General features: G+C 37.4%; 1 protein-coding gene across 1 annotated transcript; it reads right to left on the minus strand.

The window, feature by feature from the left end:
- Positions 1-12,677: 12,677 nt before the first annotated feature.
- Positions 12,678-27,888, minus strand: LOC128365049 (B-cell receptor CD22-like). The gene is made up of 8 exons (XM_053325670.1): positions 27,797-27,888; positions 27,397-27,666; positions 26,197-26,318; positions 23,891-23,982; positions 21,389-21,432; positions 17,202-17,471; positions 14,849-15,109; positions 12,678-12,742 (listed from the first exon to the last, which is right to left on the minus strand). Exons 1-8 carry the CDS (start codon positions 27,816-27,818, stop codon positions 12,678-12,680), a joined length of 1,146 nt encoding a protein of 381 aa, XP_053181645.1. The 5' UTR covers positions 27,819-27,888.
- Positions 27,889-27,932: the final 44 nt, after the last annotated feature.

Here is a 27,932-nt window from a genome sequence, read left to right on the forward strand (position 1 = left end):
CGACTTCTGACACCATGTTATAGTTCTTCATGACCGGGTTGCTCAATATATATAATTGATATCCATAGGCTTGTCTTTAACTCCAAGAACGTTACTTTATTACCACACACTTGTAGCCCGCATTACATGTACTCCGGTAAACCGGGAACTAGACACACCAAACATTGTATTGTTCCGCCTACACATCACTAACATCATCATGACAGTATAAGTGCGCGGCACTATATACTACACCCATAGACTAGTTATTATACCTGAGTTTGGCTGACCGTTTAACTGTGATAATGTACACGAAGTACATAACGCCCAGGGAGAACAGTACAATTACACTGTGACAAGTTTCATACTAAAATAAAGGGAACGTGAGAAATAAATCAGCACAAAGGAAGCGATTTAAAGAAAATATTACATTTTATTTGTCTTCATATCTGGTAAATACATTCAGATATTCAGATAAAAATAAACAGAAAAACTATTTCAAGCTGAAACTTTCTGCACACTGTCGCCCTCTGCAGCAGTGAGGGGGAACTGAAATCATGTTTCCAACTACAGAGATGTTGTGGAAGCTGGCTGTATATTGTATATCAGCCACTGCAACACCTGGATAATGTGACATTCAGCAAAGTGTGATAGAACTGAGATTATGTTTGATGTGTGAAAATATCAGTAAACTGCACAAGAAGCCAATCAGGATTCCTCAAAAGCGATTAATTACAGTATGTACACATTTAAAATAACAGTTTGCATTGCAGCTCTAATCCTAAATATCTGTAATATAAATAAAAATAAGCTTGCATTAGTTTAGACAGAACACTCAGTAAATTATAAATCAGTTGAGTCACACACACCACCTGATATTCAACTGATCTAAACAATCAATCATGTTTGACATGTCGACATGATTCAGTTCAAGCTGCCATCAGCACATTCTTCTCAAAGCTTCTGCTACATGCTGTTACTGACTGTCTGTGCTGCTCACTTCTACCTGCTGCTGAAAACTGAACATGAAAACGTCCACATGGTCCTCTACAGTCTCTCTCTCTCTCTCTCCACTGTCATATTTCACTGTTGTACTACTTTCTGTTTTCATCAGGTGAGTCCAGCCTCTGGTTCAACTGCATCACAACAAACTCACATGACTGGATTTTACTCCAGGTCTTCCTGCTCCTCTGTGTCTTCTGTCTGTGCTGCAGTGACGACCTGCAAGTCTGAGACATTCTCATAGTCAACACGAGTGTCCAACTGATGGAGAGAAATATAAAAAATCAGGATTAATTGACTTCATTCAGAAAACCATGTTTAAAACTGAATTATTTGCTAAAATTATTTTCACGTGAAATACATGGCATGTTTTTACGCTGCATTTTAAATATAAATTAACTTTACAGCTTCATGTTGACAATATAAATGTGTTTGCTTGCATTCATGAGCCAAGTGATCATAACTGTATTTTAGGATAAGTTCTCTCTCTCACCTCTATAGTCTCTACAGGTTCATTCAGGTCAGTGGTGGAGCTCAGAGTTTTCTTCTTTCTGGATTGAATCAAACAAAATCAATAAATATTTAACTAAAAGAAATTCATAATTTGAAAGCCATGAAAATGTTTTGATTTAAAAAAAGAACAAATGTTTTCTTAATTGTTTTACCTCGTCCACAGAATCAAGAGAATCAGAGGAATCAGCATCAGGACCACCAGAATCAACCTGATGATGTTGATTATAAATACTGATTTCCCTAAAAAATGAGACCAACAGAAATCAAATAAACATCTTCAATCAGTGCTGAGCTCTTGTGCTGTATACAGAGTATGAAGATCAATGAGTATAACTTTAATCAAGAGTTGAGCTGTGCAGTCTACTATGAAGTATTCATTAACAACTACTACAGAACATTATTCACTTTCAGCCACTAGGGGGATGTCTTTGTAAAGTTTTTGTAAACCACCTCCACCTTATATTAAAGTACAGTCTCAAACGGAGTGAATTTTTACTGCTGCCCTCAGACACGTTGACTCGATAGTAAGTTAGTCTGCTATCTCGCTGACTGGAGGGAACATGATGCAGACGAAGCCACACAAAAGTCCAGTGTGGAAAAGTTGCTGTCTGCTATGACGGTTACTGAGAGAGATGGACATGACGGTAATCACTAAACTAGTCCGTCAACATTTGTAACGGCTCCTCAAAAACTCCTCGTAAGACACAAATTACATTAAAAACAGTCTTTCAGCAGAAACTCCAACTTCTCCACCACCAGCTGGAGATTTAACTCCTCTAGTGTGTCCACAGTTTGTCCCAAAACCTTCTTTGATCTATTGTGTCTGAATACTTTTGGTCACATTTCAACTTCCTCCACTAAATGAAAAAGTGCAGCAGTTCAATATTTAGACTCTTGAGCTCATAGAGTGAAGCAGTGCAGTGTGAAGACATAACTCCTTCGCTGCTTGTATTCATGAGCACTTCTCTCTCTGCTAGTTAAATATAAATAAAATATATAATAATATTATAACATAATATAATATTATATTATAAAGTAAAAAACCCTGCATCACTCGCTCAGCCTAATCAGAGGAAAAGAAACTCATTGATAAGTAAATTCAGAGTTTTCTCTTTCTCAGATCTCTCTTTGCCATGATTTGAATTGAGCTGATTCCTCCAGTCAACAGTTAATCACACAAACATGTTTCACTGTATAAGTATAATAAATATTTGACATATGCTTAACCTGACCCAACAACACAGACATAACTTAAGAAGGAACAAAGACTGCACTTTATAATGCAGTAGCAGGTTTGTGTCTGAATCTTGATATCAGTTTTCCATGACTTATTCTTCACTCTGGATATTAGGTTAATGAAATCCCCCCTGCATCACATCAGATGGTGTGTAATGAGTCTGAGTGCCGTGTGTGTGTAGCTGAATGGAAAAACGTACCTTTCCCAACAGTCAGGTGTAAGGTGGAGTTATGACTTCCTCTTCTGTTCTGGGCTTCACAGTAATAGTTCCCACTGTGTTCAGGTCTGACATCAGTGATGGTGAAGATCTGTCCTGATGCTTGTGGTGAGTCTTCATTCTCCTTGTACCAGGTGTAATTAGCTGCTGGGTTAGCATCACTGCTACAGGTCAGAGTCACTGAACTGCCCTCCTCTATCTCAGCAGAGGGACTCACTGACACAGAGGGAAGCTTTGGAGCATCTGGAGGAGATTGATGATGTGTTTACTACACTTTTTTTTAATAAAAAGCTAGAAGTCAGAAAGAGTAAAACTACCTCTTAGACTTCTACTGTATCAGCTAACAATAGTACAAGCTGAAGAATGACAAAATATTTTTCATTTTGGGTTTTGGGAAGTTATACTCTAAAACAATAATGAATACAGGAATAAATAAAATGAAGTAGAATTAATTTTCACTCTTTTATTTCACTGCCTCTCTCTCTCTCTCTCTCTCTCTCTCTCTCTCTCTCTCTCTCTCTCTCTCTCTCTCTCTCTCTCTCTCTCTCGTAAAACTACCTCTTAGACTTCTACTGTATCTGCTAACAATAGTACAAGCTGAATAAATACTGTATGTTTTTATTCTCTATATTTTGAAAAAAAAAACCTTGTGCGAATAGTTTTAATTTTTAATTTTAGAAAAAGAAGTTTCACTCACATTTCACATCAATAAAGATGTATTTAGATGTCCTCTTCCCCAGCTGGTTCTCAGCTGTACAGTAATACTCTCCATAGTCAGAGGACTGGATGGAGCTGAAGACAAGCTGTGGTTCTTTATTGAGAGGTTGAAGGTCTGGATTTGCATTCTTCTTGTACCAGGTGTATTTAGCTGCTGGTTTAGCATCACTGCTACAGGTCAGAGTCACTGAACTGCCCTCAATGATTTCCCCAGAGGGATTCAGTGACACTGAAGGACGCTTTGGACGATCTGGAGGAGATGAACACATATTAAGTTGGAGATAAGAATGTCAAAATCTGTTTCACTTTTGGATAAGTTATACTCTAAAACAATAATGAATACAGGAATAAATACAATAAAGTAGAATTAATTTTCACTCTTTTATTTCACTGCTAATTATTTCTCTCTCTCTCTCGAAATGTATATACGTCTGAGTTGAAGTGAACAGAACTGTTAGAGTTAAGCAGACTGAACCTAACAAAGACATGCCTGATGTACTAACAAATAAATTGGTTAAAAAAAGTGCAAAGTTGTAAAGTGTAAACAGTTTTTTACTTTTTAAAAGAAGTTTCACTCACATTTCACATCAATAATGTATTCAGATGTCCTCTTCCCCAGCTGGTTCTCAGCTGTACAGTAATACTCTCCAGAGTCAGAGGACTGGATGAAGCTGAAGACAAGCTGTGGTTCTTTACTGAGAGGTTGAAGGTATGGATTTACATTCTTCTTGTACCAGGTGTATTTAGCTGCTGGGTTAGCATCACTGCTACAGGTCAGAGTCACTGAACTGCCCTCAATGATTTCATCAGAGGGACTCACTGACACAGAGGGAAGATTTGGACCATCTGGAGGAGATTAATTGACTGATTATTACAAGTTTGTTATAAAAGGTTAGAAGTGAGAAAGAGTAAAACTACCTCTTAGACTTCTACTGTATCTGCTAACAATAGTATAAGCTGAATAAATACTGTATGTTTTTATTCTCTATGTTTTGAAAAAAAAAAACCTTGTGCGGTTTTGAATTGCTTTTAGAAAAAGCAGTTTCACTCACATTTCACATCAATAAAGATGTATTTAGATGTCCTCTTCCCCAGCTGGTTCTCAGCTGTACAGTAATACTCTCCATAGTCAGAGGACTGGATGGAGCTGAAGACAAGCTGTGGTTCTTTACTGAGAGGTTGAAGGTCTGGATTTACATTCTTCTTGTACCAGGTGTATTTAGGTGCTGGGTTAGCATCACTGCTACAGGTCAGAGTCACTGAACTGCCCCCAATGATTTCACCAGAGGGATTCAGTGACACTGAAGGACGCTTTGGACGATCTGGAGGAGATGAACACATATTAAGTTGGAGATAAGAATGTCAAAGTCTGTTTCACTTTTGGATAAGTTATACTCTAAAACAATAATGAATACAGGAATAAATACAATAAAGTAGAATTAATTTTCACTCTTTTATTTCACTGCTAATTATTTCTCTCTCTCTCTCGAAATGTATATACGTCTGAGTTGAAGTGAACAGAACTGTTAGAGTTAAGCAGACTGAACCTAACAAAGACATGCCTAATGTACTAAAAAATAAATTGTTTAAAAAAAGTGCAAAGTTGTAAAGTGTAAACAGTTTTTTACTTTTTAAAAGAAGTTTCACTCACATTTCACATCAATAAAGATGTATTCAGATGTCCTCTTCCCCAGCTGGTTCTCAGCTGTACAGTAATACTCTCCAGAGTCAAAGGACAGGATGAAGCCGAAGACAAGCTGTGGTTCTTTACCGAGAGGTTGAAGGTCTGGATTTACATTCTTCTTGTACCAGGTGTATTTAGCTGCTGGGTTAGCATCACTGCTACAGGTCAGAGTCACTAAACTGCCCTCAATGATTTCATCAGAGGGACTCACTGACACAGAGGGAAGCATTGGAGCATCTGTAAGAGGAGATATGAACACATATTAACGTGACTATTAGATGTTATCATAAAAGAAATTCTATTTAATTCGATTATAATTTTAAACAATAATGGATGCAGGAATAAATAAATTAAAGTAGACTTAACTTTCACATTTATTTTTAATGTTCGATTATTGCCACTGTTCAGAATACTGTCCCAGGACCTCACTGTCTTTAATGCAGGTAGTTTTAGATTCCTGCTGGTGGCGTGTGTGTCTGTGTGTGTGTTCCGACTGTTTGCTAAGTTGTCGTAACATTAAATGTTATTGGCCCTATAGATTCAGATATTGTAGGTCTATCTTCCTCGCTGTCACTCACCTATTTTGTTTCTTTCTATGAATCCTGCTGTGACATCACGTTGCTTGTATTATGTGTCCTGTACTTAACTACACTTACACACCTTAGCACAAGCTAGCATGTTATTAAATGAAACAACTAACATCACATTTTAGTCTGAGTAATATAGTTATATTGATAAAAGTACAAGAATAAATGAAATGAAAACTCACACACTGGAGGGGAGCGGAAAGACTCGTATCTTGATACAGCACAAGAGTAGTAGTCATCAGGATTATTTTGGTTCAGATAAAAGTAAGCAGTCCTCTCCTTAGTTGGTTGGCCGTTCTTGTACCACATGTAGGAAGGATAATCAGGCAGCTGACAATTACTGTGACATTTCAGCTCTGTCCTGGTGGGTGAAGATGGTCCAACATGCACTTGGAAGCCTGGATCATCTAATAAATATAATTTCAGAATTAACTGTCAGTGCAGATGAGCACATATTCACATATTCACAGTAACATTTCCTAAATGTTCTGCGACAGCTAAAAACTAACTGATCACAACATCAAGGAATAAACATTTATAGCAAAAGGATATGAATTTAGTATTGGTAGAAAATGAGCTTCTCAGATAATTCAAGCAGCAATAATTATTCTAACTAACTTTAATGTTCACATAGATGAACATTAGATTTGAGAGAAATCAACATCATTAAAAGCTTTGCACATAATGAAGAGATTGTGTCAGCAGATGGTGTTAGCATTAGCATGTAAGCAGAGTAATAGTAAAAAGTTTTAATGCTCCTTTGGATATGATGACTGTTATTAGTCAGCTGGTAGCCAAGTAGCTGGTAAAGCTCTGTGCTCTGCTTGAACTAATGCCTTGCTCCATTTAAAATAAAATGTTACCTGTGACTGTCAAAGTGACTCCAGGTGAACCAATATATTTCCCTCCTGGTTGGTTTGTTCTGAATCTGAACTTGTACTCAGCTGAGTCTCTCTCTCTCAGGTCTGTGATTCTCAGAGTGAAGTCGTTCTTACCACAGTGATACTGCACACGACCTGCGTACTCTGAGTCTGTTCTCAGATCCACAGGTTCATCATTACTCAATTTAGTGAACCAGAATGTTTCTTTAACTGCAGTATCAGGGTTATTTACTCTGGATGGGTATGTGTAGGTGCAGTGTATGTCCACTGTTGATCCTTTTGAGGCACAGATGTGAGTAGAAGTGTAAGTCACTCCCCAGTCATTCTGACCCTGTACCACTGTAACACAGAGCACATCAGAAACCACAATCAGATTTATAACAACATCCAGGGAAAGAGTTAGTTTTACTTAGATTAAGGTGGATTGAGGTGTTTAACTTTGTACATCTGCAAAGGAAACTAAGAAACAAATATTTAGTTTGCTTGATTTCTCTTTTAAAGAAACAAAAGTCAATGTCTTATACAGTTGGCATGGATTTGGATGTAAGCTAGAGACAAAATGGTGAAGCAGCAGGCTCTGGTGTTATAAAATTGCCATCAGTAAGTTTATGATTTGTTTAGAAAATAAAAACAAGTGAAAGTTTTTGAGATGGTTTAAAGACAGATTCATGTTTGAACATTGTTTTGTCTCCCTCAGTACTGTTTTGTATTTTATTTGTCACACATGTAGTTATACAGTGAATTTCATTCTCTGTATTTAACATCGTAAGTATTAGGAGCAGTGAGCAGCCATTGTGCAGCGGCCAGGAACTAACTGCGGATCTGTGTTAGTGCTTTCATCACAGGCACTGACAGGAGAATTAACCATCATACATGTTTTTGTAAACCCATACAAGCAAAAGGAGAACATGTAAACTCCACACAGAAAGACCCTTCCCCAGTCAGGTATCAAACCCAAGACCTTCTAGCATTACATGAAAGGAAACTCAATCACACTTCAGTTTCAATTATTAATTTAAGTTTTAAAAAGTAAGTGAAATGTCATGTTAAATGTAGAAACAATTCACATTACTCAAGTCCTGTTTTGGACAAATTATGTATGTAATTTTTTAAATAAACCCCCCCTCAAAATATCTGTGTGTACACAAAAAATAAATAGGAGAGACTGTGTATCACTTTACTGGTCAATACATGTCAACCTGAAAATTAATGCTTTTTTCTCTCTGAAACTCTCTCAGGTTGCTCTGAACAAGCTACAATGTACCTGTAGTGTAAATGTAGATATACAGTACCTGACACAGAGAGAACGAAGACAACAAATCCACTTGCTGCCGCTGCTGTTGAACCCATAGCTGTTCCTCTCATCTCTCTGACTTCAGAGACAATAAAACTTGTCTGTCCAAGAAGGAAAAAGACAAGACTTCAATGTAGAAGGACGTTGCCTTCATAAGATCACGTCTCTGTGGTCTGCAGGCAGAAGACAGAAGTCAAGCTGTTAAAAATGAACCTAATTTCCTTCCTCTTTACATTATTAAAAAAATGAGTCTGTAATTGGTTGTACTCCGTTTTGTTACCCAGAATGCCGATGGTAGCAGGACACCAAATGAATATGACATCAGTTCCTTGTTTTATTACTCTTGAATGTAGTGCAATAATTTAAGTAAAGGCATTTTTGCCTCATGAAAGTTGAACAGACTGAAACATTGTGATACTATTAATATTCCAGCAGTAAGCGAGACAGTGTGAAGGAGTTTTTTTCTAGTTGTTTTCAAAATTGAAAAATCATAAAACAAAACATAGGATTGCTGACTGTGCTGTACCAGGGTCAGCTTTTTAACATCACTGATTGAAGCTGAGCACTGACTGTTAATTGTTCCTCAGAAACAATGACTTCAGTTTGATCTTAGTTTAATTGAAGAACATGCTGGCACATTCAATGCACTTACTCAGTGTTTATTCTACCATAGTATCCTGGTAATATGGTAGCATGATTATGGTAAGATATTTTGTTTTGTTATTTTCTATAATCTGAACTAGCTGAGTGTGTAGAAATTGAACAGAAGGACCACGAGCCGTGGTGAACTTAGCATGTCTTTTTTGTCCACACAGATGTGTAATTACTTATTGACACAAAATGTCCCCTGTCCTTTAGGTAAGATTCAAACCAGTTTAGTACTGTGCCGGAAAGTCCCACTCAGTTTTTCAGTCAATTTAGTAATATGTTGTGGTCAACTGTGTCAGATGCAGCACTGAGATCCATTAATACTAACATGGAAATACTGCCACTAACCTGAAGTCCTTAACAAGAGCAGTCTCAGTGCTGTGGTCAAGCTGCTGCTCAGTTAAGTGTGAAAACCACAAAGAAAAGTAGAGCATGACGTGTGGGAAACTACAAAAAGAGGCTAAAGTAGAAGAGGTGTCAATAAATGCTCAAAGTGAAGGGCAACTGTTATAGCCGTAAAAGTTATGCATCCCCCCACCACTCATGATGCAGATACATCTAAACATCTTATTACAGTGTTCAGCAATCAATACTGATGTTATTTTTGGTTTCATTCAACAGCGATAGCTTACATAGGAATAATCAGAAGTGAATGTTTGATGTTGTAAAATTTTAAAGTTATTCATCATACTGCATCACACATCATCAAACATCAAACCTAAATGTCCTACAATGTAAATGCAGATATACAGTACCTGACACAGAGAGATGGAAGACATTAAAAATTATCAAATAATGTTCACAACATGTAATAGTCAGATCAGGAAACTGTTCTACTCACAGCAGAGAAAGGCGTTGTCTGTTGAGTTGCTCGTCCTCTATGGTCTGTGAGCAGAAGTCAGATATCAGGCTTAAAGTAAATGAGCACATTTCCTTCCTGTTTCTTATTACTATGAATATGCATGAGGAGCCATAGACAGTATAGGTGTATGTGACATGATCTATGTTAAAGATAACAACTGATTGTTTTGGGCCTTTTAGCATTTTAAAGAGAGAAGAGAAATAATGAGACTTAAAAAATCATCTTACTGTTTTTAAGCGTGTGGACAGTTCAGTGTCTGAAGAAAACACGTGAATACACCACCATGAGTTCAAAGAGATGTAGTGCATCAGTACGGGAAGAACGAAGTCACATGCTGAGTAAAGTGTTTATTGTTAAGAAACAAATAAAAATATAAGTACATCAGAGAAATGATACAGAGATCTATGTGTAAATCAGGTCATAAAATATTTTACATCTACAGTTGTAAACTCACTCATTCTCAATCACTCTGAATGTAACACAGAGCTCATCAGAAATCAGTTCTTCTGCTGTGTAAAGATGCACCGATGCTCTCTATAGTTAATCTCTTTGACCTGTGAACCATGATACAGTTTAACTGAACAGGAAAAAGGGATGAATTTTTAGGCCACAGATAAAAAAATATTTTCTTGGTTCTGTCAGATAGATTGTGCACTGAGATAGTGTCTATTTAAAAAGCCTAGTGAAAATATATTAAAAATGACATTGAAAAAAACACCCAAATCTCAGAATGTGAAAATAAAATGAATTCAAAACTATCTGCAGGGTTAGACACCACATGAGATCAGTTATTCAAGTGAACTGAGCCTTTAAAGCAGACATTGGAGGGAGACATCATTGATGAAGTCTGAATCTGCAACACTGAAGCTTCACCACTAGAGGGCAGTGAAACATCAGAGATACTGAATCGTTTAATGAAATCTGAAACTGTCCGCTCACTGTCGCCCTCTGCAGCAGTGAGAGTGAACTGAAATCCTGTTTACAATTACAGAGATGTTGTGGAAGCTGGCTGTTTATTGTATATTATATATATTATGTATATCAGGATTCCTCAAAAGCGAGTAATTAGCCTACAGTATTGTACACATTTAAACTAACAGTTTGCATAGCAGCTCTAATACTGTAATATAGCTAAAAATAAGCTTGCATTAGTTCAGACAGAACAATCAACTGGGTCTCTCTCAATAGCATGAAATAAAATCAGTGATACAAAAATCTATGTGTAAATCAGATAGTATCTTGTGACGTGAGATGGTGTAGGCGGAGAGGCTAGCAGGGTTAGCAGTTAGCTCAGAGAGTCGACAGACAAAGAAGTGGGGGTTTCCACACGGTCGCTTTATTCTACAGTATTCAACATCGACCATACAAAGCCAGGTCTCCACGGCGCTACATTCACTACTCATACACGAGCAGTAAGATGTAGACAGCTCAACCACCAACAACTCGTTACTGAGAGTCTTTGTGAGAGTCCCTCCTTGTGGATGTCCGCGGAGCATGAGACACGGCGAAGAAGAAGGATGCTGTGTGTACACAAGAGAACAAAAAGGAGGCACCACCACCTAGTGGCGCTATTCAGTATTGCAGTAATAATACCACATCTGGAGTGTTACAATCTGCATTTTGACGCCATTCACAATCTGACGTTCACACTTACTGCAATCACAGTCACAATAAGTTACTCACTTCTATAATTACAATTGAGAACATGTTTATTTAACACAAAACTACAATGAATAAGGACAAATGTAATTACATGGTACTGAAATTGTGATATAGAACAAAAATAGACTGTAATAATATGTATAAAGAATGCAGAAAAATAGACAATTATAATGTTACAGTAAGACAGTAGAAATAATTCATGAGATAAATGTATAAAATATAACTGGATGTGATACTGAAACTGGAAGATATACTGTAAGTACATAAAATACATGTTTTGTCATCAATGAAAAATAACTCACTACTGATATCTTGTGGCAGCAGTAGGAAATTACAAGTAATTCAATAAAAGCTTCTTAATACTCCATTGTGTGTGTTCTTTTAATATCTTACACATTACAAGTTTACCACTCGTTACTGATACTCTAATCCTGATATATATCCAAAGCTGCAAGTTATAATAATCTTTAGTATATTTCTTCTAACCCAATGTTAAAAACACCTGCATGTATCCACAGCTCCTCCATAAAATGACACTAGTGAGGTGGTACCGCATGTTAGCAGGTTTTACTATCAAGTTTAAGCTCAAGCAAAAATTGGAAGGAAAGATTTGAAACCGGGGGTTCAGAGTGATCTGCAGCCGGTGTGTTTTTCTCACTGGGATTACTTCTACATACTTTTACCTCATTTAATGACACATCAGCCACTTTTAAAATGAACATCTGACATGGTGACATCATACACATGACTGAAAATGAGGAAAAGTATAATAGGTCATCTTTAATTAATATTGCAGCAGTAAGTGAGACACTATGCAGGAGTAGTTTGTCATTGTTTTAAAAAACAAAATAAAAAAACATGAGACTGCTGATCTGTTCATTTTTTGTTGACTGTGCTGTACAGTGCAGCTGGATCTTCCCCAGTTTCATGACCTCTGGTTCTGAGAGGGAAATTAAAAAATGAATCAGGTGAATCTGAATAATAAAAATGTAACAGCAAATGTTACAAATAAAAAACTAAAATAAGACTGTTGCTGCTGTGTTCCTGTGTGAAGAGCTACTCACCTCGGGGCATTACCGGCCCTGTTAAAGTTGACTGCAGCATCCCCGGTAACTTCTTGTTCCTCCATGTGTCTGTGGAGCTGAGCTGATCTGGTGTTGGAGTAGAGAGAATCTGCTTGATTGTTGGAGAACTGCACGCTGGCATACGGAATGTTATCTTGCTCCGGCTGTGTCTGGAGGGTGATAGAAATGAGGAAGGTGTTGGTTTCTGTGAAGAATGATTGTTAAGAAACAACACGACGAGCTTCACAGTCAGATGAGTTTTCTAGTGTCACTTTAAGATAGTGAGTGTGGAAGTGTGAAACCAGGATAGAATAGTATAACTCTTCCTCCTCACCCTCTCTCTGTCGCATGGTCTCTCCTCAGCCTCAGACGATTGATAGGAGGCTCTCTTCTTCCTGGTGAGGAGAATTAATTAAAAACACAAATGACTGAATTTTGAACAATGATTCAATGAAACAGAACTGCTTACCTTATCCATAGGAAGACAGAGAGGATTATGATAAGCAGGAGAACAGCAGCTGTTATTCCAGCAGTGATTGTTATTCCAGCAGTGATTGGTTTTCTTGTTCCTGGGGAATAAGAAACTATAAGAAAACACTCACAGTTAATCAGGGTGGTACAGTTTGTTTATATCCAATGTTTTTTGTCATTATATGTAAATGTATATTCCATTGTTCATTGTAAACAATAACAGTTATTTTCAGTTTAAAACATATTTTATATGTTTTATTGTACATTTTTATTTTATAGTATTTATTATAAGGTTACTTGTGATACTTGAATCCTCTCTTAACTTGTCTTAAAACATATCCTAGACATGTTGAACTTACAGGCTCCAGGACTATCTGGCAGCCTGTAGGCCTGATGTATGTAGCCTGACTGAAACTGTTTAAACTGACACAGAAAAAATAAAATCAGACTTATAGAGTTATCCATTTAGTGCTACTGTGAAGCCTGATATCCCAGCTGACACAGGACATTGTATTAACGTTGGTCCTTAGACAACTAAAAGCCAACGTTGAGACAACGTCTAAACCTGACGTCAGTTTCACATTAAAATATCGCCGTCAAGCTGACGTTGTTACTTAGTTGGTTTTAAGTTGTGTTGGCAAGCAACCAATATCCAAGTGTAGTCAACCTCACCTGTTTACGTTTACCTATTTAGGTTTTAACGTAAACCCAATTTTCAAAACCATATCATAATCCAATGGTAATCCAACGTTGGAGTACAATGTTGTTTGAATGCCGCATTAACGTCAGGTGTCAGCTGGGATGGTGCCCCATTTAACTCAACACGTTCCTAGCTAATTCTGCTGGGGAAGTAGAATTAATTTTCACTCTTTTATTTCACTGCTTTTCTCTCTCTCTCTCTCTCTCTCTCTCTCTCTCTCTCTCTCTCTCTCTCTCTCTCTCTCTCTCTCTCTGAGGGTTCTTCCTGTTAAAAGGGAGTTTTTTCTTGCCACTGTTGCTCATGTGGGAATGTTGGGTCTCTTTAAAGTTAAAACCTGAAGAGTTCGGTTTAGAACCTGCTCTATGTGTAAAGTGCCTTGAGATAACTCTGTTGTGATTTGGCGCTATACAAATAAAGATTGATTGATTGCTGAGTGATTAACCATTAATGTAATTTGGCCCAATAGAGGGTGCTGTTGTTAAAATAATTCTCACAAGTTCCTGCCTTTTTCTTCTGAGACAAAAATTATAACTCCCCATAAAGACACAACTTACATTGACAAACAGTCTTTCAGCAGAAACTCCAACTTCTCCAACACCAGCTGGAGATTTAACTCCACCAGAGCGTCCAGAGTTTGTCTCAAACCTTCTCTTAATCTGATGTGTCTGAATACTAATTAGTCACTTCTCAACTTCCTCCACTAAATGAGAAAATGCAGCAGCTCAATATTTAGACTCTTGAGCTCATAGAGTGAAGCAGTGCAGAGTGAAGACATATCCCCTTGGCTGCTTGTATTCATGAGCACTTCTCTCTCCACTAGTTAAATATAAATAATAATAATAAAAAAACATATAATATAACATAATATAATACAGAAAAGTTTGAATCACTTAAGCTTAATCAGAGGTCAAATACTCCTTTGAAATATAACTTGTGGATAAGAAAATGATAAGTACATTCAGCGTTTTCTCTTGCTCAGATCTCTCTTTACGGTGATTTGAACTGAGCTGATTCCTCCAGTCAGCACTGAATCACATAAACATGTTTCACTGTATAAGTATCATAAGTATTTTGGCATATGCTTAACCTGACCCAACAATACAGGCATAACTCAGGAGGGAACAAAGGCTGCACTTTATAATGCAGCAGCAGGTTTGTTTCTGGATCTTGATATCAACTTTCTCTGATTTATTCTTCACTCTGGATACTGTGGAGTTTTACAACATGGGTTTGGTACATATTTAGGTTAATGAAATCCCCCCTGCATCACATCACATGTTGTGTAATGAGTCTGAGTTCAGTGTGTGTGTAGCTGAATGTAAAAACTTACCTTTTACAACAATCAGATGTAAAGTGGAGTTATGACGCCCTCTTCTGTTCTGGGCTTCACAGGAATAATTCCCACTGTGTTCAGGTCTGACATCAGTGATGGTGAAGATCTGTCCTGATGCTTTTGGTGAGTCTTCATTCTCCTTGTACCAGGTGTAATTAGCTGCTGGGTTAGCATCACTGCTACAGGTCAGAGTCACTGAACTGCCCTCCACTATCTCAGCAGAGGGACTCACTGACACAGAGGGACGTTTTGGACCATCTGGAGGAGATTAATTGACTGATTATTACAAGCTTTGTATAAAAGGTTAGAAGTGAGAACCTCTTAGACTTCTGCTATATCTGCTAACAATAGTACAAGCTGAATAAATACTGTATGTTTTTATTCTCTATATTTAAAAAAACAAACAAACAAAAAACTCTTCTGCTCTTCTCTTCAGTTAATCTTGTAACTTTTCTGTGGCTGACCTGGTGCTCATAAATGTTCAATTGCTTTTAGAAAAAGCCGTTTCACTCACATTTCACATCAATAAAGATGTATTCAGATGTCCTCTTCCCCAGCTGGTTCTCAGCTGTACAGTAATACTCTCCAGTGCCAGAGGACTGGATGGAGCTGAAGACAAACTGTGGTTCTTTACTGAGAGGTTGAAGGTCTGGATTTCCATTCTTCTTGTACCAGGTGTATTTAGCTGCTGGGTTAGTATCACTGCTACAGGTCAGAGTCACTGAACTGCTCTCAATGATTTCACCAGAGGGACTCACTGACACAGAGGGAGTCAGACGTGCATCTGAAGGAGAAAATATTGTTTTAATTGTACGATCCAATCATATTCATGCAGCTGTACAGTGTTGACATCATAACCTGACACTGATCACTGTTACTCTGCTGATTATGCTCATGCTTGTGGAATAAACTCACACAGTGAAGGAGAGGAGAACATCTCATGTCCTTTCAAAGCACAGGAATAGCTGTCTGCAGGATGAAAATAACCTAAATAAAAAGGAGATGTTTGTTCCATTATCATCTGTCCATTCTTGTACCAGACGTAGGAGGGACGATCATCTAGATGACAACTGCTGTTACACTTCAGCCCACATGTACGGGTTTTACAGGCTGTTGCTCCGATCACCTGCACCTGGAGATCTGGATATGTGAAAAAATAACAGAAATGCCATGAATTATAAACACAAACATTCATAGTCGTTTTTCCAAGATATTTAACATTTTAAATTAAATGAGTCTTCCAATGAAAACATTACTTGTGACAGTCAAAGTGACTCCAGCTGAACCAGTATATTTCCCTCCTGGTTGGTTTGTTGTGAACCTGAACTTGTACTCAGCTGAGTCTCTCTCTCTCAGGTCTGTGATTCTCAGAGTGCAGTCGTTCTTATCACAGTGATACTGCACACGACCTGCGTACTCTGAGTCTGTTCTCAGATCCACAGGTTCATTATTACTCAGTTTAGTAAACCACAATGTTTCATTAACTGCAGTATCAACATTATTTATCCTGGATGGGTATCTGTAGGTGCAGTGTATGTCCACTGTTGATCCTTTTAAGGCACAGATGTGAGTAGAAGTGTAAGTCACTCCCCAGTCATTCTGACCATTTGCTGCTGTAACACAGAGCACATCAGAAACCACAATCAGATTTATAACATCTGTTCATAATGAGTTAGTCAGACACTAAGACATAATGCATATCATAGTGCTAACATGCTTTTAGTGGCAAGATAATCTGGACCTGTTTCAACATACAATTATCTACTGTAACGTGTCACAGAAGTTACTTATCATGCATCAATCTAAACATAACTGAGCTGTGTAGTGCTTCATCAGGACTTTATCATATTCTATCATTTTATGTTGGGACGTTGGAATATTTATTATTATATGTTTGATTTTTATCATTAAATCTGGAGGTTTTGAATGAATGTATTAATGTTCATATATTATATATTCAAATTAATGACACAACATGGAAGTGAAAACAATGCTGTGGGAAACGTTCACTCAAAGGCTCAAAGTTTAGACACTGATCGCAGAAATATATCCTAAATTTGTATTATTTCAAAAACTAAAATGATCCAATAGCTGTAGTATCATGATGATTTATGTTTCTTTACACAAACGTTATGTTTAAATTTCAGTTCATCTCTAAATTTGCAGCTGAAGTTGGGAACAAGATATTATAACAAACATGCTTATAATCTTACTGACTATATGACTGAAAACGTGAAGCAGGACTAAGAGAGCCTGATCAGCAAAACGTTTCACTGGTTAATGAAGCCTGAAAAAAGTTATCAGCTATTCGATAACTATACTTTTTTAACTTAGACAGTGTTTCACTCACATTTCATATTTACAGAGGTGTATTCAGATGTCCTCTTCCCCAGCTGGTTCTCAGCTGTACAGTAATACTCTCCAGAGTCAGAGGACTGGATGGAGCTGAAGACAAGCTGTGGTTCTTTACTGAGAGGTTGAAGGTCTGGATTTACATTCTTCTTGTACCAGGTGTATTTAGCTGCTGGGTTGGCATCACTGCTACAGGTCAGAGTCACTGAACTGCCCTCAGTGATTTCACCAGAGGTACTCACTGACACAGAGGAGGATGTTGGTGCATCTGTAGAAGAAAACATCACATCTAACATTTAATCCCCTGATGAAGTTAAGTGTTTACAGTGAAACATATTTAAACAGTTTATATTTCATATTTTCAACACATCATAATCTACATTTCCTGTTACCTTGTACATGAGTTTAAAATATATATATATGTGTGTGTGTGTGTGTGTGTGTGTGTCTCTGTCTGTGTCTGTGTGTGCGTGTATATGCATGAGTGTGTGTCTAATCACTTAAAAGAAATTTGTTGACTTTGAAGAGAGGACCAAATTGTGGACTAGGAGTAGAACTACATAAAGTCAGGGCATACATAAGTGTGAGATATATTTTAAAGACTGGACTGATGGCTCTGATAGACTATTAATGGTAGAGGTGGGTTAATATAGTTGTTAAAACTAGACGTTTTCTCTGATTGGCAGGTTAATTTCTAAACTGTTAAAACTATTTCTTCTGCAGTAACACAGAGCAGGATGTATTGTATTGATACTGACAACAGTAGATCTCAATGAGAATAACATGGTGGCAATAACAAGTGAGGCAGTGGGGTCACTCATACTAGAAATACATGAAGACATTGTACAGTACTTTAGATAAAAGACTTCACAAGATGCTGTTATGTTAGTGGAAGACTGAAGAAAACTCACAAACTGGAAGAGAGGGGAAATCCTCATATCCTGTAACAGCACAGGAATAGCTGTCTGCATGGTTGACATTGGATGAATAAGAAGATGATTTTCCTGTATAAATCTCCTGTCCATTTTTGTACCAGATGAAGGAAGAATGATCAGATAGATGACAGCTGCTGTGACACTTCAGCTCTGCCTGGGTATAATGTGAGTAGTGTGTTGATTGGATCACCTGCACCTGGAAATCTGTATGAAGAAAGAACAAAAATATAATTTACATTTATACACACACAAACATTCACAGTGACAATTTATAGAAATCAACCATACATCAGTGAAAATGTTACCTGTGACAGTCAAAGTGACTCCAGGTGAACCAGTATATTTCCCTCCTGGTTGGTTTGTTGTGAACATGAACTTGTACTCAGCTGAGTCTCTCTCTCTCAGGTCTGTGATTCTCAGAGTGCAGTCGTTCTTATCACAGTGATACTGCACACGACCTGCGTACTCTGAGTCTGTTCTCAGATCCACAGGTTCATTATTACTCAATTTAGTAAACCACAATGTTTCATTAACTGCAGTATCAACATTATTTATCCTGGATGGGTATCTGTAGGTGCAGTGTATGTCCACTGTTGATCCCTTTAAGGCACAGATCTTAGTAGAAGTGTAAGTCACTCCCCAGCCATTCTGACCCTGTACCACTGTAACACAGAGCACATCAGACACCACAATCAGATTTATAACAATATCCAGGGAAAAACGTATTTACTTATGTTTGTGGAGGTGTTTAAATTTCCTGCAAAGGAAACTAGGAAACAAGTATACAAATATTTAGCTTTATTACAACCCCAGAAAAGGTCTAGGGGAAAAGGGGCAACAATTGAACCAGCCAGACGAAAGAAAAAACAAAAGGGCAACTAAAGTATAGTTGCAGTCATCAGCTGAGGGAGGAGGATGGCAGTAACTTCCTGGTGGAAAGAAAAACAACAGCACCACCCAGAGGAAAAGAAAGTCAGAGAAGAGATCTCAATGGAGTCTCATTCATTTCTCCTCGACAACTATGAGATCTGAAACCATGGTGAGACTATTTCCTCCTTGAAAGTTTCAAAGGAGAAAGCAAGTGAGTTTTTGAGATAGTTTATAGATAGATTTATGATTGAATATTGCTTTGTCTCTCAGTAGTGTTTGGAAGCTGAATATAATTCACAGTAAAAGAGCGTCAAGACACAGTTGACTGTTTGGATTAACAAGAAGTGAAACTCAATCACACTTAAGTGTAGAAACAACCCACGTGATACAAGTCCTGTTTTGAACCAATTATACATTCATTTCTCAATCAAAACACATTTGTGTGTACACACATGTGAGAAAGTTAGGTTATGGTTAGGGTATTGGTCAACCAAAAATAAATAAATAAACGATACCATTATGAAATCAAACCCATACCTCTTGGCTGCAGAGTTTTAAGGAGAGACTATGTATCACTTTACAGGTCAAATATAAACATGGCAACCTGAGAATCAATCCTTTTTTCTCTCTGAAACTCTCTTCAGTCTTCAGTTTGCTCTGAACAAACTACAATGTACCTGTAGTGTAAATGTAGATATACAGTACCTGACACAGAGAGAAGGAAGACAACAAATCCACTCGCTGCTGCTGTTGAACCCATAGCTGTTCCTCTCATCTCTCTGACTTCAGAGACAATAAAACATGTTTGTCAAAGAAGAAAAAAGACAAGACTTCAATGTAGAAGGACGTTGTCCTCATAAGATCACGTCTCTCTGTGGTCTGCAGGCAGAAGACAGAAGTCAAGCTGTTAAAAATAAACTTAATGTTCTTCCTCTTTACATTATTAACATGCAAAAATGAATCTTTTGCCAGTAGATGAAACTCAAGAAGTAATGATGTGTTGATTGCAAACTATGAAGTTCTTTTAATAATACAAAGCTTTCAGTGTCATCCTGATGTTATGTGTGGGCACAAAATAAATAAATATACAAAATATACGACTGCAAACAACAAATACTAATTTATCTATGTAAAAGAGTCTTACTAAAAACACTGACTCATCCACTCAAACAGCAAGAGATAGGAAAAAAGATTTGTCCTTTGTGTATAATGACTTTTTAAATAATTTTATTCAGGTAACAAGGAACAAGGAGAAATGTAATAACATGAAAGTGAATTTGAGATATAGAACAAAAACTAAATGTAATGATTTGTATAAAGAAAGCAGAGAAATAGACAATTGGGGTGTTACAGTAAGGCAGCAGAAATAAATCATGAGATGAATGTTAGAGTACTGACAACAGATAATAAAACTGAAAGACATACTGTAAACACAGCAAGGAGAGGAGAAATGGTCTGTTGTCACTAAAATATAACTCACTACTGACATCTAGTGGAAGAAGTACAAGCGTTTTCAAGTTGTTCAATAAAAGCTCTGATAATCCAGTGTGTGTGTGTGTGTGTGTGAGAGAGAGAGAGAGAGAGAGAGAGAGAGAGAGAGAGAGAGAGAGAGAGAGAGAGAGAGAGAGAGAGAGAGAGAGAGAGAGAGAGAGAGAGAGAGAGAGAGAGAGAGAGAGAGAGTTTGTATATAAGAGAACATATGTGTCCTAGTTATTACATATTGCCACAAAATGCCCTCTGTCCTTTAGATAAGAGCCTAATGTGCCAGAAAGTCCCACCCAGTTTAATATGTTGTGGTCAACCGTGTCAGATGCAGCACTGAGATCCAGTAATACTAACACAGAAATACTGCCACTGACCTGAAGTCGTTAACAAGAGCAGTCTTAGTGCTGTGGTCAAGTGGCTGCTCAGCTAAGTGTGAAAACCAGAAAGAAATGCAGAACATGAAGTGTGAGAAACTGTGAAAAGCTGCTAAAATAGAAGAGGTGTCAATAAGTCCTCACAGGGAGGGGCAACTGTTATAGCTGTAAAAGCTAAAACAGTTGTCCAGCTCTACAGTACAGAGTGCAGAAATGAACAAACAGAGTTTAAACATCAGCATGAGATGAAATTCTCAGTGCATTGCTGTACCCCCAGTGTTATTTTGACTTCATTCAACAGCGATAGCTTACACAGGAATAAACAGAAGTGAATGTTTGATGCTCTAAGATTTGAAAGTTATTCATCATACTGCATCACACATCATCACACATCAAACCTAAATGTCCTACAATGTAAATGCAGATATACAGTACCTGACACAGAAAGACAGAAGGCATTAAAATACATCAAATAATGTTCACAACATGTAATAGTTAGATCAGTAAACTGTTCTACTCACAGCAGAGAAGGACGTTGTCTGTTGAGTTGCTCGTCGTCTGTGATCTGTGGGCAGAAGTCAGATATCAGGTTTAAAATAAATGATTACATTTCCTTCCTCTTTCTTATTACTATGAATATGCATGAGGAGCCATAGACAGTATAGGCGTACATGACATGATCTATGTTAGAGATAACAGATGAGTGTTGGGGCCTTTTAGCAATTTAAAGAGAGAAGAGAAATAATAAGACATTTTAAAAATCATCTTCCTCTTTTCTTAGAAGTGAATGTTTTATGTTGTAAATGTTATTCATCATACTGCATCACACATCATCATACAGTACCTGACACAGAAAGACAGAAGACATTAAAGCATATCAAATAATGTTCACAACATGTAATAGTTAGATCAGTAAACTGTTCTACTCACAGCAGAGAAGGACGTTGTCTGTTGAGTTGCTCGTCCTCTGTGGTCTGTGAGCAGAAGTCAGATATCAGGCTTAAATTAAATGAGTACATTTCCTTCCTCTTTCTTATAATTATGAATATGCATGAGGAGCCAACGTGACAGTATAGGCGGATGTGACATGATCTATGTTAGAGATAAAAGATGAGTTTTCGGGCCTTTTAGCAATTTAAAGAGAAAAGAGAAATAATGAGACACTTTTTTCATCTCACTCTTTTTAAGTGTGTGGACAGTTCAGTGTCTAAAGAAAACCCGTGACATATGTCTGACATTTGATTTGATGCATCTCCTCACACTTCTGGTGCATGTTGAGACACTGAATACACCACCATGAGTTCAAAGAGATGTAGTGCATCAGTATGGGAAGAAAGAATCCACATACTGAGCACAGTGTTTATTGTATGTATTAAGAAACAAATACAAATTAAAATACATCAGAGAAATGATACAGAGATCTATGTGTAAATCAGATCACCAAATGTTTTACATCACAGTTGTAAACTCACTCATTCACAATCACTCTGACTGTAACACAGAGCACATCAGAAATCAGTTCTTCTGCTGTGTAAAGATGCACCGATGCTCTCTACAGTTCATCTGTTTGACCTGTGAACCATGATACAGATTGAATGAACAAAGAAAAGGGGATTCATTTTGAGGGCATAGATAAAAAGTATTTCTTGGTTCTTGCAGATAGATTGTTTAAAGAGATGTCGTCTATTTAAATAGTGAAAACATATTAAAAATGACATTGAAAAAAGAAACACCCAAATCTCCCAATATGAAAGTAAAATGAATTAAAAATTATCTGCATGTTTTTTCTTGAACTGAGCCTTTAAAGCAGACAGTGGAGGGAGACCTCAGTGATGAAGCCTGAATCTGCAACACTTAAGCTTCACCACTAGAGGGCAGTGAAACATCAGAGATACTGAATCACAACCCTGAGACAACATTTTACCATCATCACTGATTGTTTAAACACATTTAAATTTACTCAGTAGTTTTTACTGTTTATGGCTAAGTTGCTTCTTAATCTGATTACACTTGGCATTATATTAATGAATCATTACAATCACAGGCTCAGTTTCAGAAGCATTGATTGTTCACATTGGTGACCTTGTTGTACAGTAGTTGAACAAACTCTCAGTATGAAAATGATTCAGTCAGTGATCTACAGCTGTCACTAACAAATATGGACAAATATAAACAAACAAATACAAACTGTGTCTGTGCATCTTCATTTTAGCAACATCCCAAATCATAATAAACTATTACACTGTGACAAGTTTAATGCTAAAATAGCGGGAAAATGAGAGTTAAATCAGCACAAAGAAAACGATTTAAAAAAAATATTAAATTTTATTTGTCTTCATATCTGGTAAATACATTCAGATATTGAAAAATAAACATAAAAACTATTTAAAGCTGAAATGTTCTGCTCACTGTCGCCCTCTGCAGCAGTGAGAGGGAACTGAAATCATGTTTCCAACTACAGAGATGTCGTGGAAGCTGGCTGTTTATTGTATATCAGCCACTGCAACACCTGGATAATGTGACATTCAGCAAAGTGATAGACCTGAGATTATGTTTGATGTGTGAAAATATACAATAAACTGCACAAGAAGCTAATCAGGATTCCTCAAAAGCGATTAATTACAGTATGTACACATTTAAAATAACAGTTTGCATTGCAGCTCTAATCCTAAATATCTGTAATATAACTAAAAATAAGCTTGCATTAGTTTAGACAGAACACTCAGTAAATTATAAATCAGTTGAGTCACCCACACCACCTGATATTCAACTGATCTAAACAATCAATCATGTTTGACACGTGGACATGATTCAGTTCAAGCTGCCATCAGCACATTCGTCTCAAAGCTTCTGCTACATGCTGTTACTGACTGTCTGTGCTGCTCACTTCTACCTGCTGCTGCTGCTGAAAACTGAACATGAAAACGTCCACATGGTTTCTGTTTCCATCAGGTGAGTCCAGCCTCTGGTTCAACTGCATCAGAACAAACTCACATTTGTTCTGATGCTGGACTGGATTTTACTCCAGGTCTTCCTGCTCCTCTGTGTCTTCTGTCTGTGCTGCAGTGATGACCTGCAAGTCTGAGTCGTTCTCATATTCAACACGAGAGTCCAACTGATGGAGAGAAATATAAAAAATGAGGATTAATTGACTTGATCCAGAAAACCATGTTTAAAACTGAATTATTTGCTAAAATTATTTTCATGTGAAATACATGACATGTTTTTAAGCTGCATTTTAAATATAAATTAACTTTGCGGCTTCATGTTGACAATATAAATGTGTTCAATCAATCAATCAATCAATCTTTATTTGTATAGCGCCAAATCACAACAAAGTCATCTCAAGGCACTTTACACATAGAGCAGGTTCTAAACCAACTCTTCAGGTTTTAACTTTAAAGAGACCCAACATTCCCACATGAGCAACAGTGGAGAGAAAAAACTCCCTTTTAACAGGAAGAAACCTCAGAACCAGACTCAGAGTGGGAGAACATCTGCCTCGACCGGTTGGGGTTGAGAGGAGAGAAAGGAAGGATAGAGGAGAGAAGCACAATGAAAATCAACAATGAAGCTAGAAGGTCCGGGACTGGAATCCGTCATCCGGACGTCTACAGGCCCAGATTACCTGTAAGACCAGAAAGCAGAACCAGAAACCAGAAACCAGAAAGACAACTCCAGGGAAGAAGTTTAGCTTATTGATGCATTAATAGAACATGAGTGTTAATGGATATAGATGGATGGATAGAGAGAGAGAGAGGGAGGAGGAGAGAGAGGCCCAGTGCATCATGGGGGTCCCCCGGCAGTCTAAGCCTATGGCAGCATAAGTTAAGAGCTCAAAGAGCCCTAACTATAAGCTTTATCAAAAAGGAAAGTTTTTAGCCTACTCTTAAATGTAGAGAGGGTGTCTGCCCCCCGGACCAAATCTGGAAGATGGTTCCACAGGAGAGGAGCCTGATAGCTGAAGGCTCTGCCTCCCATTCTACTTTTAGAGATACTATGAACCACAGGTAGACCTGCATGCTGGGAGCGCAGTCTTCTAGTAGGTACATAAAGTACTATCAGTTCTTTAAGATATGATGGAGCCTGACCATTAAGAGCTTTGAAGGTGAGGAGGAGGATTTTGAATTCTATTCTGAATTTTATGGGAAGCCAATGCAGTGAAGCCAAGATGGGAGTAATATGATCTCTCTTTCTAGTTTTTGTCAGAACACGGGCAGCTGCATTCTGGACCAGCTGGAGAGTCTTTAGAGACTTGTTAGGACAGCCTGATAATAATGAATTGCAGTAGTCCAGCCTAGAAGTAACAAATGCATGGACTAGTTTTTCAGCATCATTTTGAGACAGGATATGTCTAATTTTTGCAATATTACGCAGATGAAAGAAGGCAGTCCTTGAAATTTGTTTTATGTGGGAATTAAAGGACAGATCCTGATCAAAGATAACTCCTAGGTTCCTTACAGTGGAGCTGGAGGCCAGAGTAATGCCATCCAGAGTAATTATATCGTTTGATAGTAAATTTCTAAGGTGTTTAGGGCCAAGCACAATAACTTCAGTTTTTTCTGAGTTTAATAACAGGAAGTTGCAGGTCATCCAGGCCTTTATGTCCTTAATGCATTTTTGTAGTTTAGTTAATTGGTTAGTTTCATTTGGCTTTATTGAGAGATATAATTGAGTATCATCTGCATAACAATGAAAATTTATTGAGTGATTCCGGATAATGTTTCCTAAAGGTAGCATATAGTGTTTGCTTGCATTCATGAGCCAAGTGATCATAACTGTATTTTAGGGCAAGTTCTGTCAATAAGGTTTCTCTCTCTCACCTCTATAGTCTCTACAGGTTCATTCAGGTCAGTGATGGAGCTCAGAGTTTTCTTCTTCCTGGATTGAATCCAACAAAAACAAGAAATATTTAACTAAAATAAATTCATGGTTTTAAAGCTATGAAAGTGTTCTGATTAAAAAAAAGAACAAATGTTTTCTTTATTGTTTTACCTCATCCACAGAATCAAGAGAATCAGAGGAATCAGCATCAGGACCACCAGAATCAACTTGATGGTTTTCATGATGTTCGTTATAAATACTGATTTCCCTAAACCTTCAGACCAACAGAAAGCAGATAAACATTTTCAATCAGTGCTGAGCTCTTGTGCTGTTTACAGAGTATGAAGATCAATGATCATAACTTACCTTTCACAACAGTCAGATGTAAGGTGGAGTTATGACTTCCTCTCCTGTTCTGGGCTTCACAGGAATAATTCCCACTGTGTTCAGGTCTGACATCAGTGATGGTGAAGATCTGTCCTGATGCTTTTGGTGAGTCTTCATTCTCCTTGTACCAGGTGTATTTAGCTGCTGGGTTAGCATCACTGCTACAGGTCAGATTCACTGAACTACCCTCCACTATCACAGCAGAGGGACTCACTGACACAGAGGGAAGCTTTGGGGCAACTGGAGGGTAATATGTACGGAGATAAAACAAATCAGTATTTTCGTCAGGTTGACTTTCTATGCGTACAAAATTAAGCTTGGGGTGTAAATCACTCTTATAAAGGTTTGTTAATAATAATTTAAAAACCTTAGATTTCCTCTTGTTCCCTCATCCACTTCCTGTAAGCTTTTATTTTGACAGTGTATTTAAAAAAATGTTTTGGATCTTTTATTTTGAAGCCTTTTAGCAAAACAGGAAGTGAAGATAACTGGTCGTAGAGACGGTGCCTTGACTATAAATGAGCCGGTCAATTAAGGGTGAATGGAAATTTATTAAATTGTTATTTTGTAATAAATTAAGCGATCTATGGTAAGGTTGTTTTTTTTTGTATTTTATTAATTAATTATATTTAATATATTTATGTTTCGTAATATTTATTCTTTATTAGTGTTATCTGAGAAAGGTAAAGGTAACGATTGAAGGCAGCGGATAAATATATAATGGTTAAATAACGTTTCCTGTTTTTTTTATATGATAAATATGTTGTTTATTTTTACCCATCTGTACATTTTAATGGAGTTTGTGTTTATGATTTGTGTTATGCTAATTTATTTATTACAGAAGGACTCACTGACACAGAAGAGTCTTTGGAGCATCTGTAAAAGATCTATTAACACAGATTAAGTTAAGGCAATGATTACATCTGCTGTCTCCTGCTGCTCTGCGTGACTTGTGAATTGTCTTGTAAGTACATATTTTGTTGCTATTGTCTTTGTGGCATCTTCTTATTTTCTGCCTCTAACTTTTAGCCATCACATCATTGGTTTCAGAACATTTCCCCAATGAGACTGGAGCTGAAAATTAGCAATCTGGCTATCACAAGAAATATTGACTAATGTGTGCTGTTCTTATAAATAAATTAAATGTATATAAATCTGAATTGAAGTGAACAGAACTGTTAAGTTTACTCTCCTTTAGCAGATTGAACCAAAAACAAAACAAAACATTCATGTTGCACAAACAGATTTTTGGTTTCAAAAGTGCAAACCTGTAGAGTGTAAACAGCTGTATTTTGCTTTTTAAAGCAGTTTCACTCACATTTCACATCAATACAGATGTATTCAGATGTCCTCTTCCCCAGCTGGTTCTCAGCTGCACAGTAATACTCTCCAGAGTCAGAGGACTGGATGAAGCTGAAGACAAGCTGTGGTTCTTTACTGAGAGGTTGAAGGTCTGGATTTACATTCTTCTTGTACCAGGTGTATTTAGCTGCTGGGTTAGCATCACTGCTACAGGTCAGAGTCACTGAACTGCCCTCAATGATTTCACCAGAGGGACTCACTGACACTGAAGGAGTCAGACGTGCATCTTAAGGAGAAAATATTGAGATGTTTTAACCTTACAATCCAATCATATTCATGCAGCTGTACAGTGTTGACATCATAACCTGACACTTATCACTGTTACTCTGCTGATTATGCTTGTGGAATAAACTCACACAGTGAAGGAGAGGAGAACATCTCATGTCCTTTCAAAGCACAGGAATAGCTGTCTGCAGGATGAAAATAACCTAAATAAAAAGGAGATGTTTGTTCCATTAGCATCTGTCCATTCTTGTACCAGACGTAGGAGGG

Source organism: Scomber japonicus, chromosome 2 (assembly GCF_027409825.1).
Source record: "Scomber japonicus isolate fScoJap1 chromosome 2, fScoJap1.pri, whole genome shotgun sequence".
Classification (NCBI taxonomy): domain Eukaryota; kingdom Metazoa; phylum Chordata; class Actinopteri; order Scombriformes; family Scombridae; genus Scomber; species Scomber japonicus.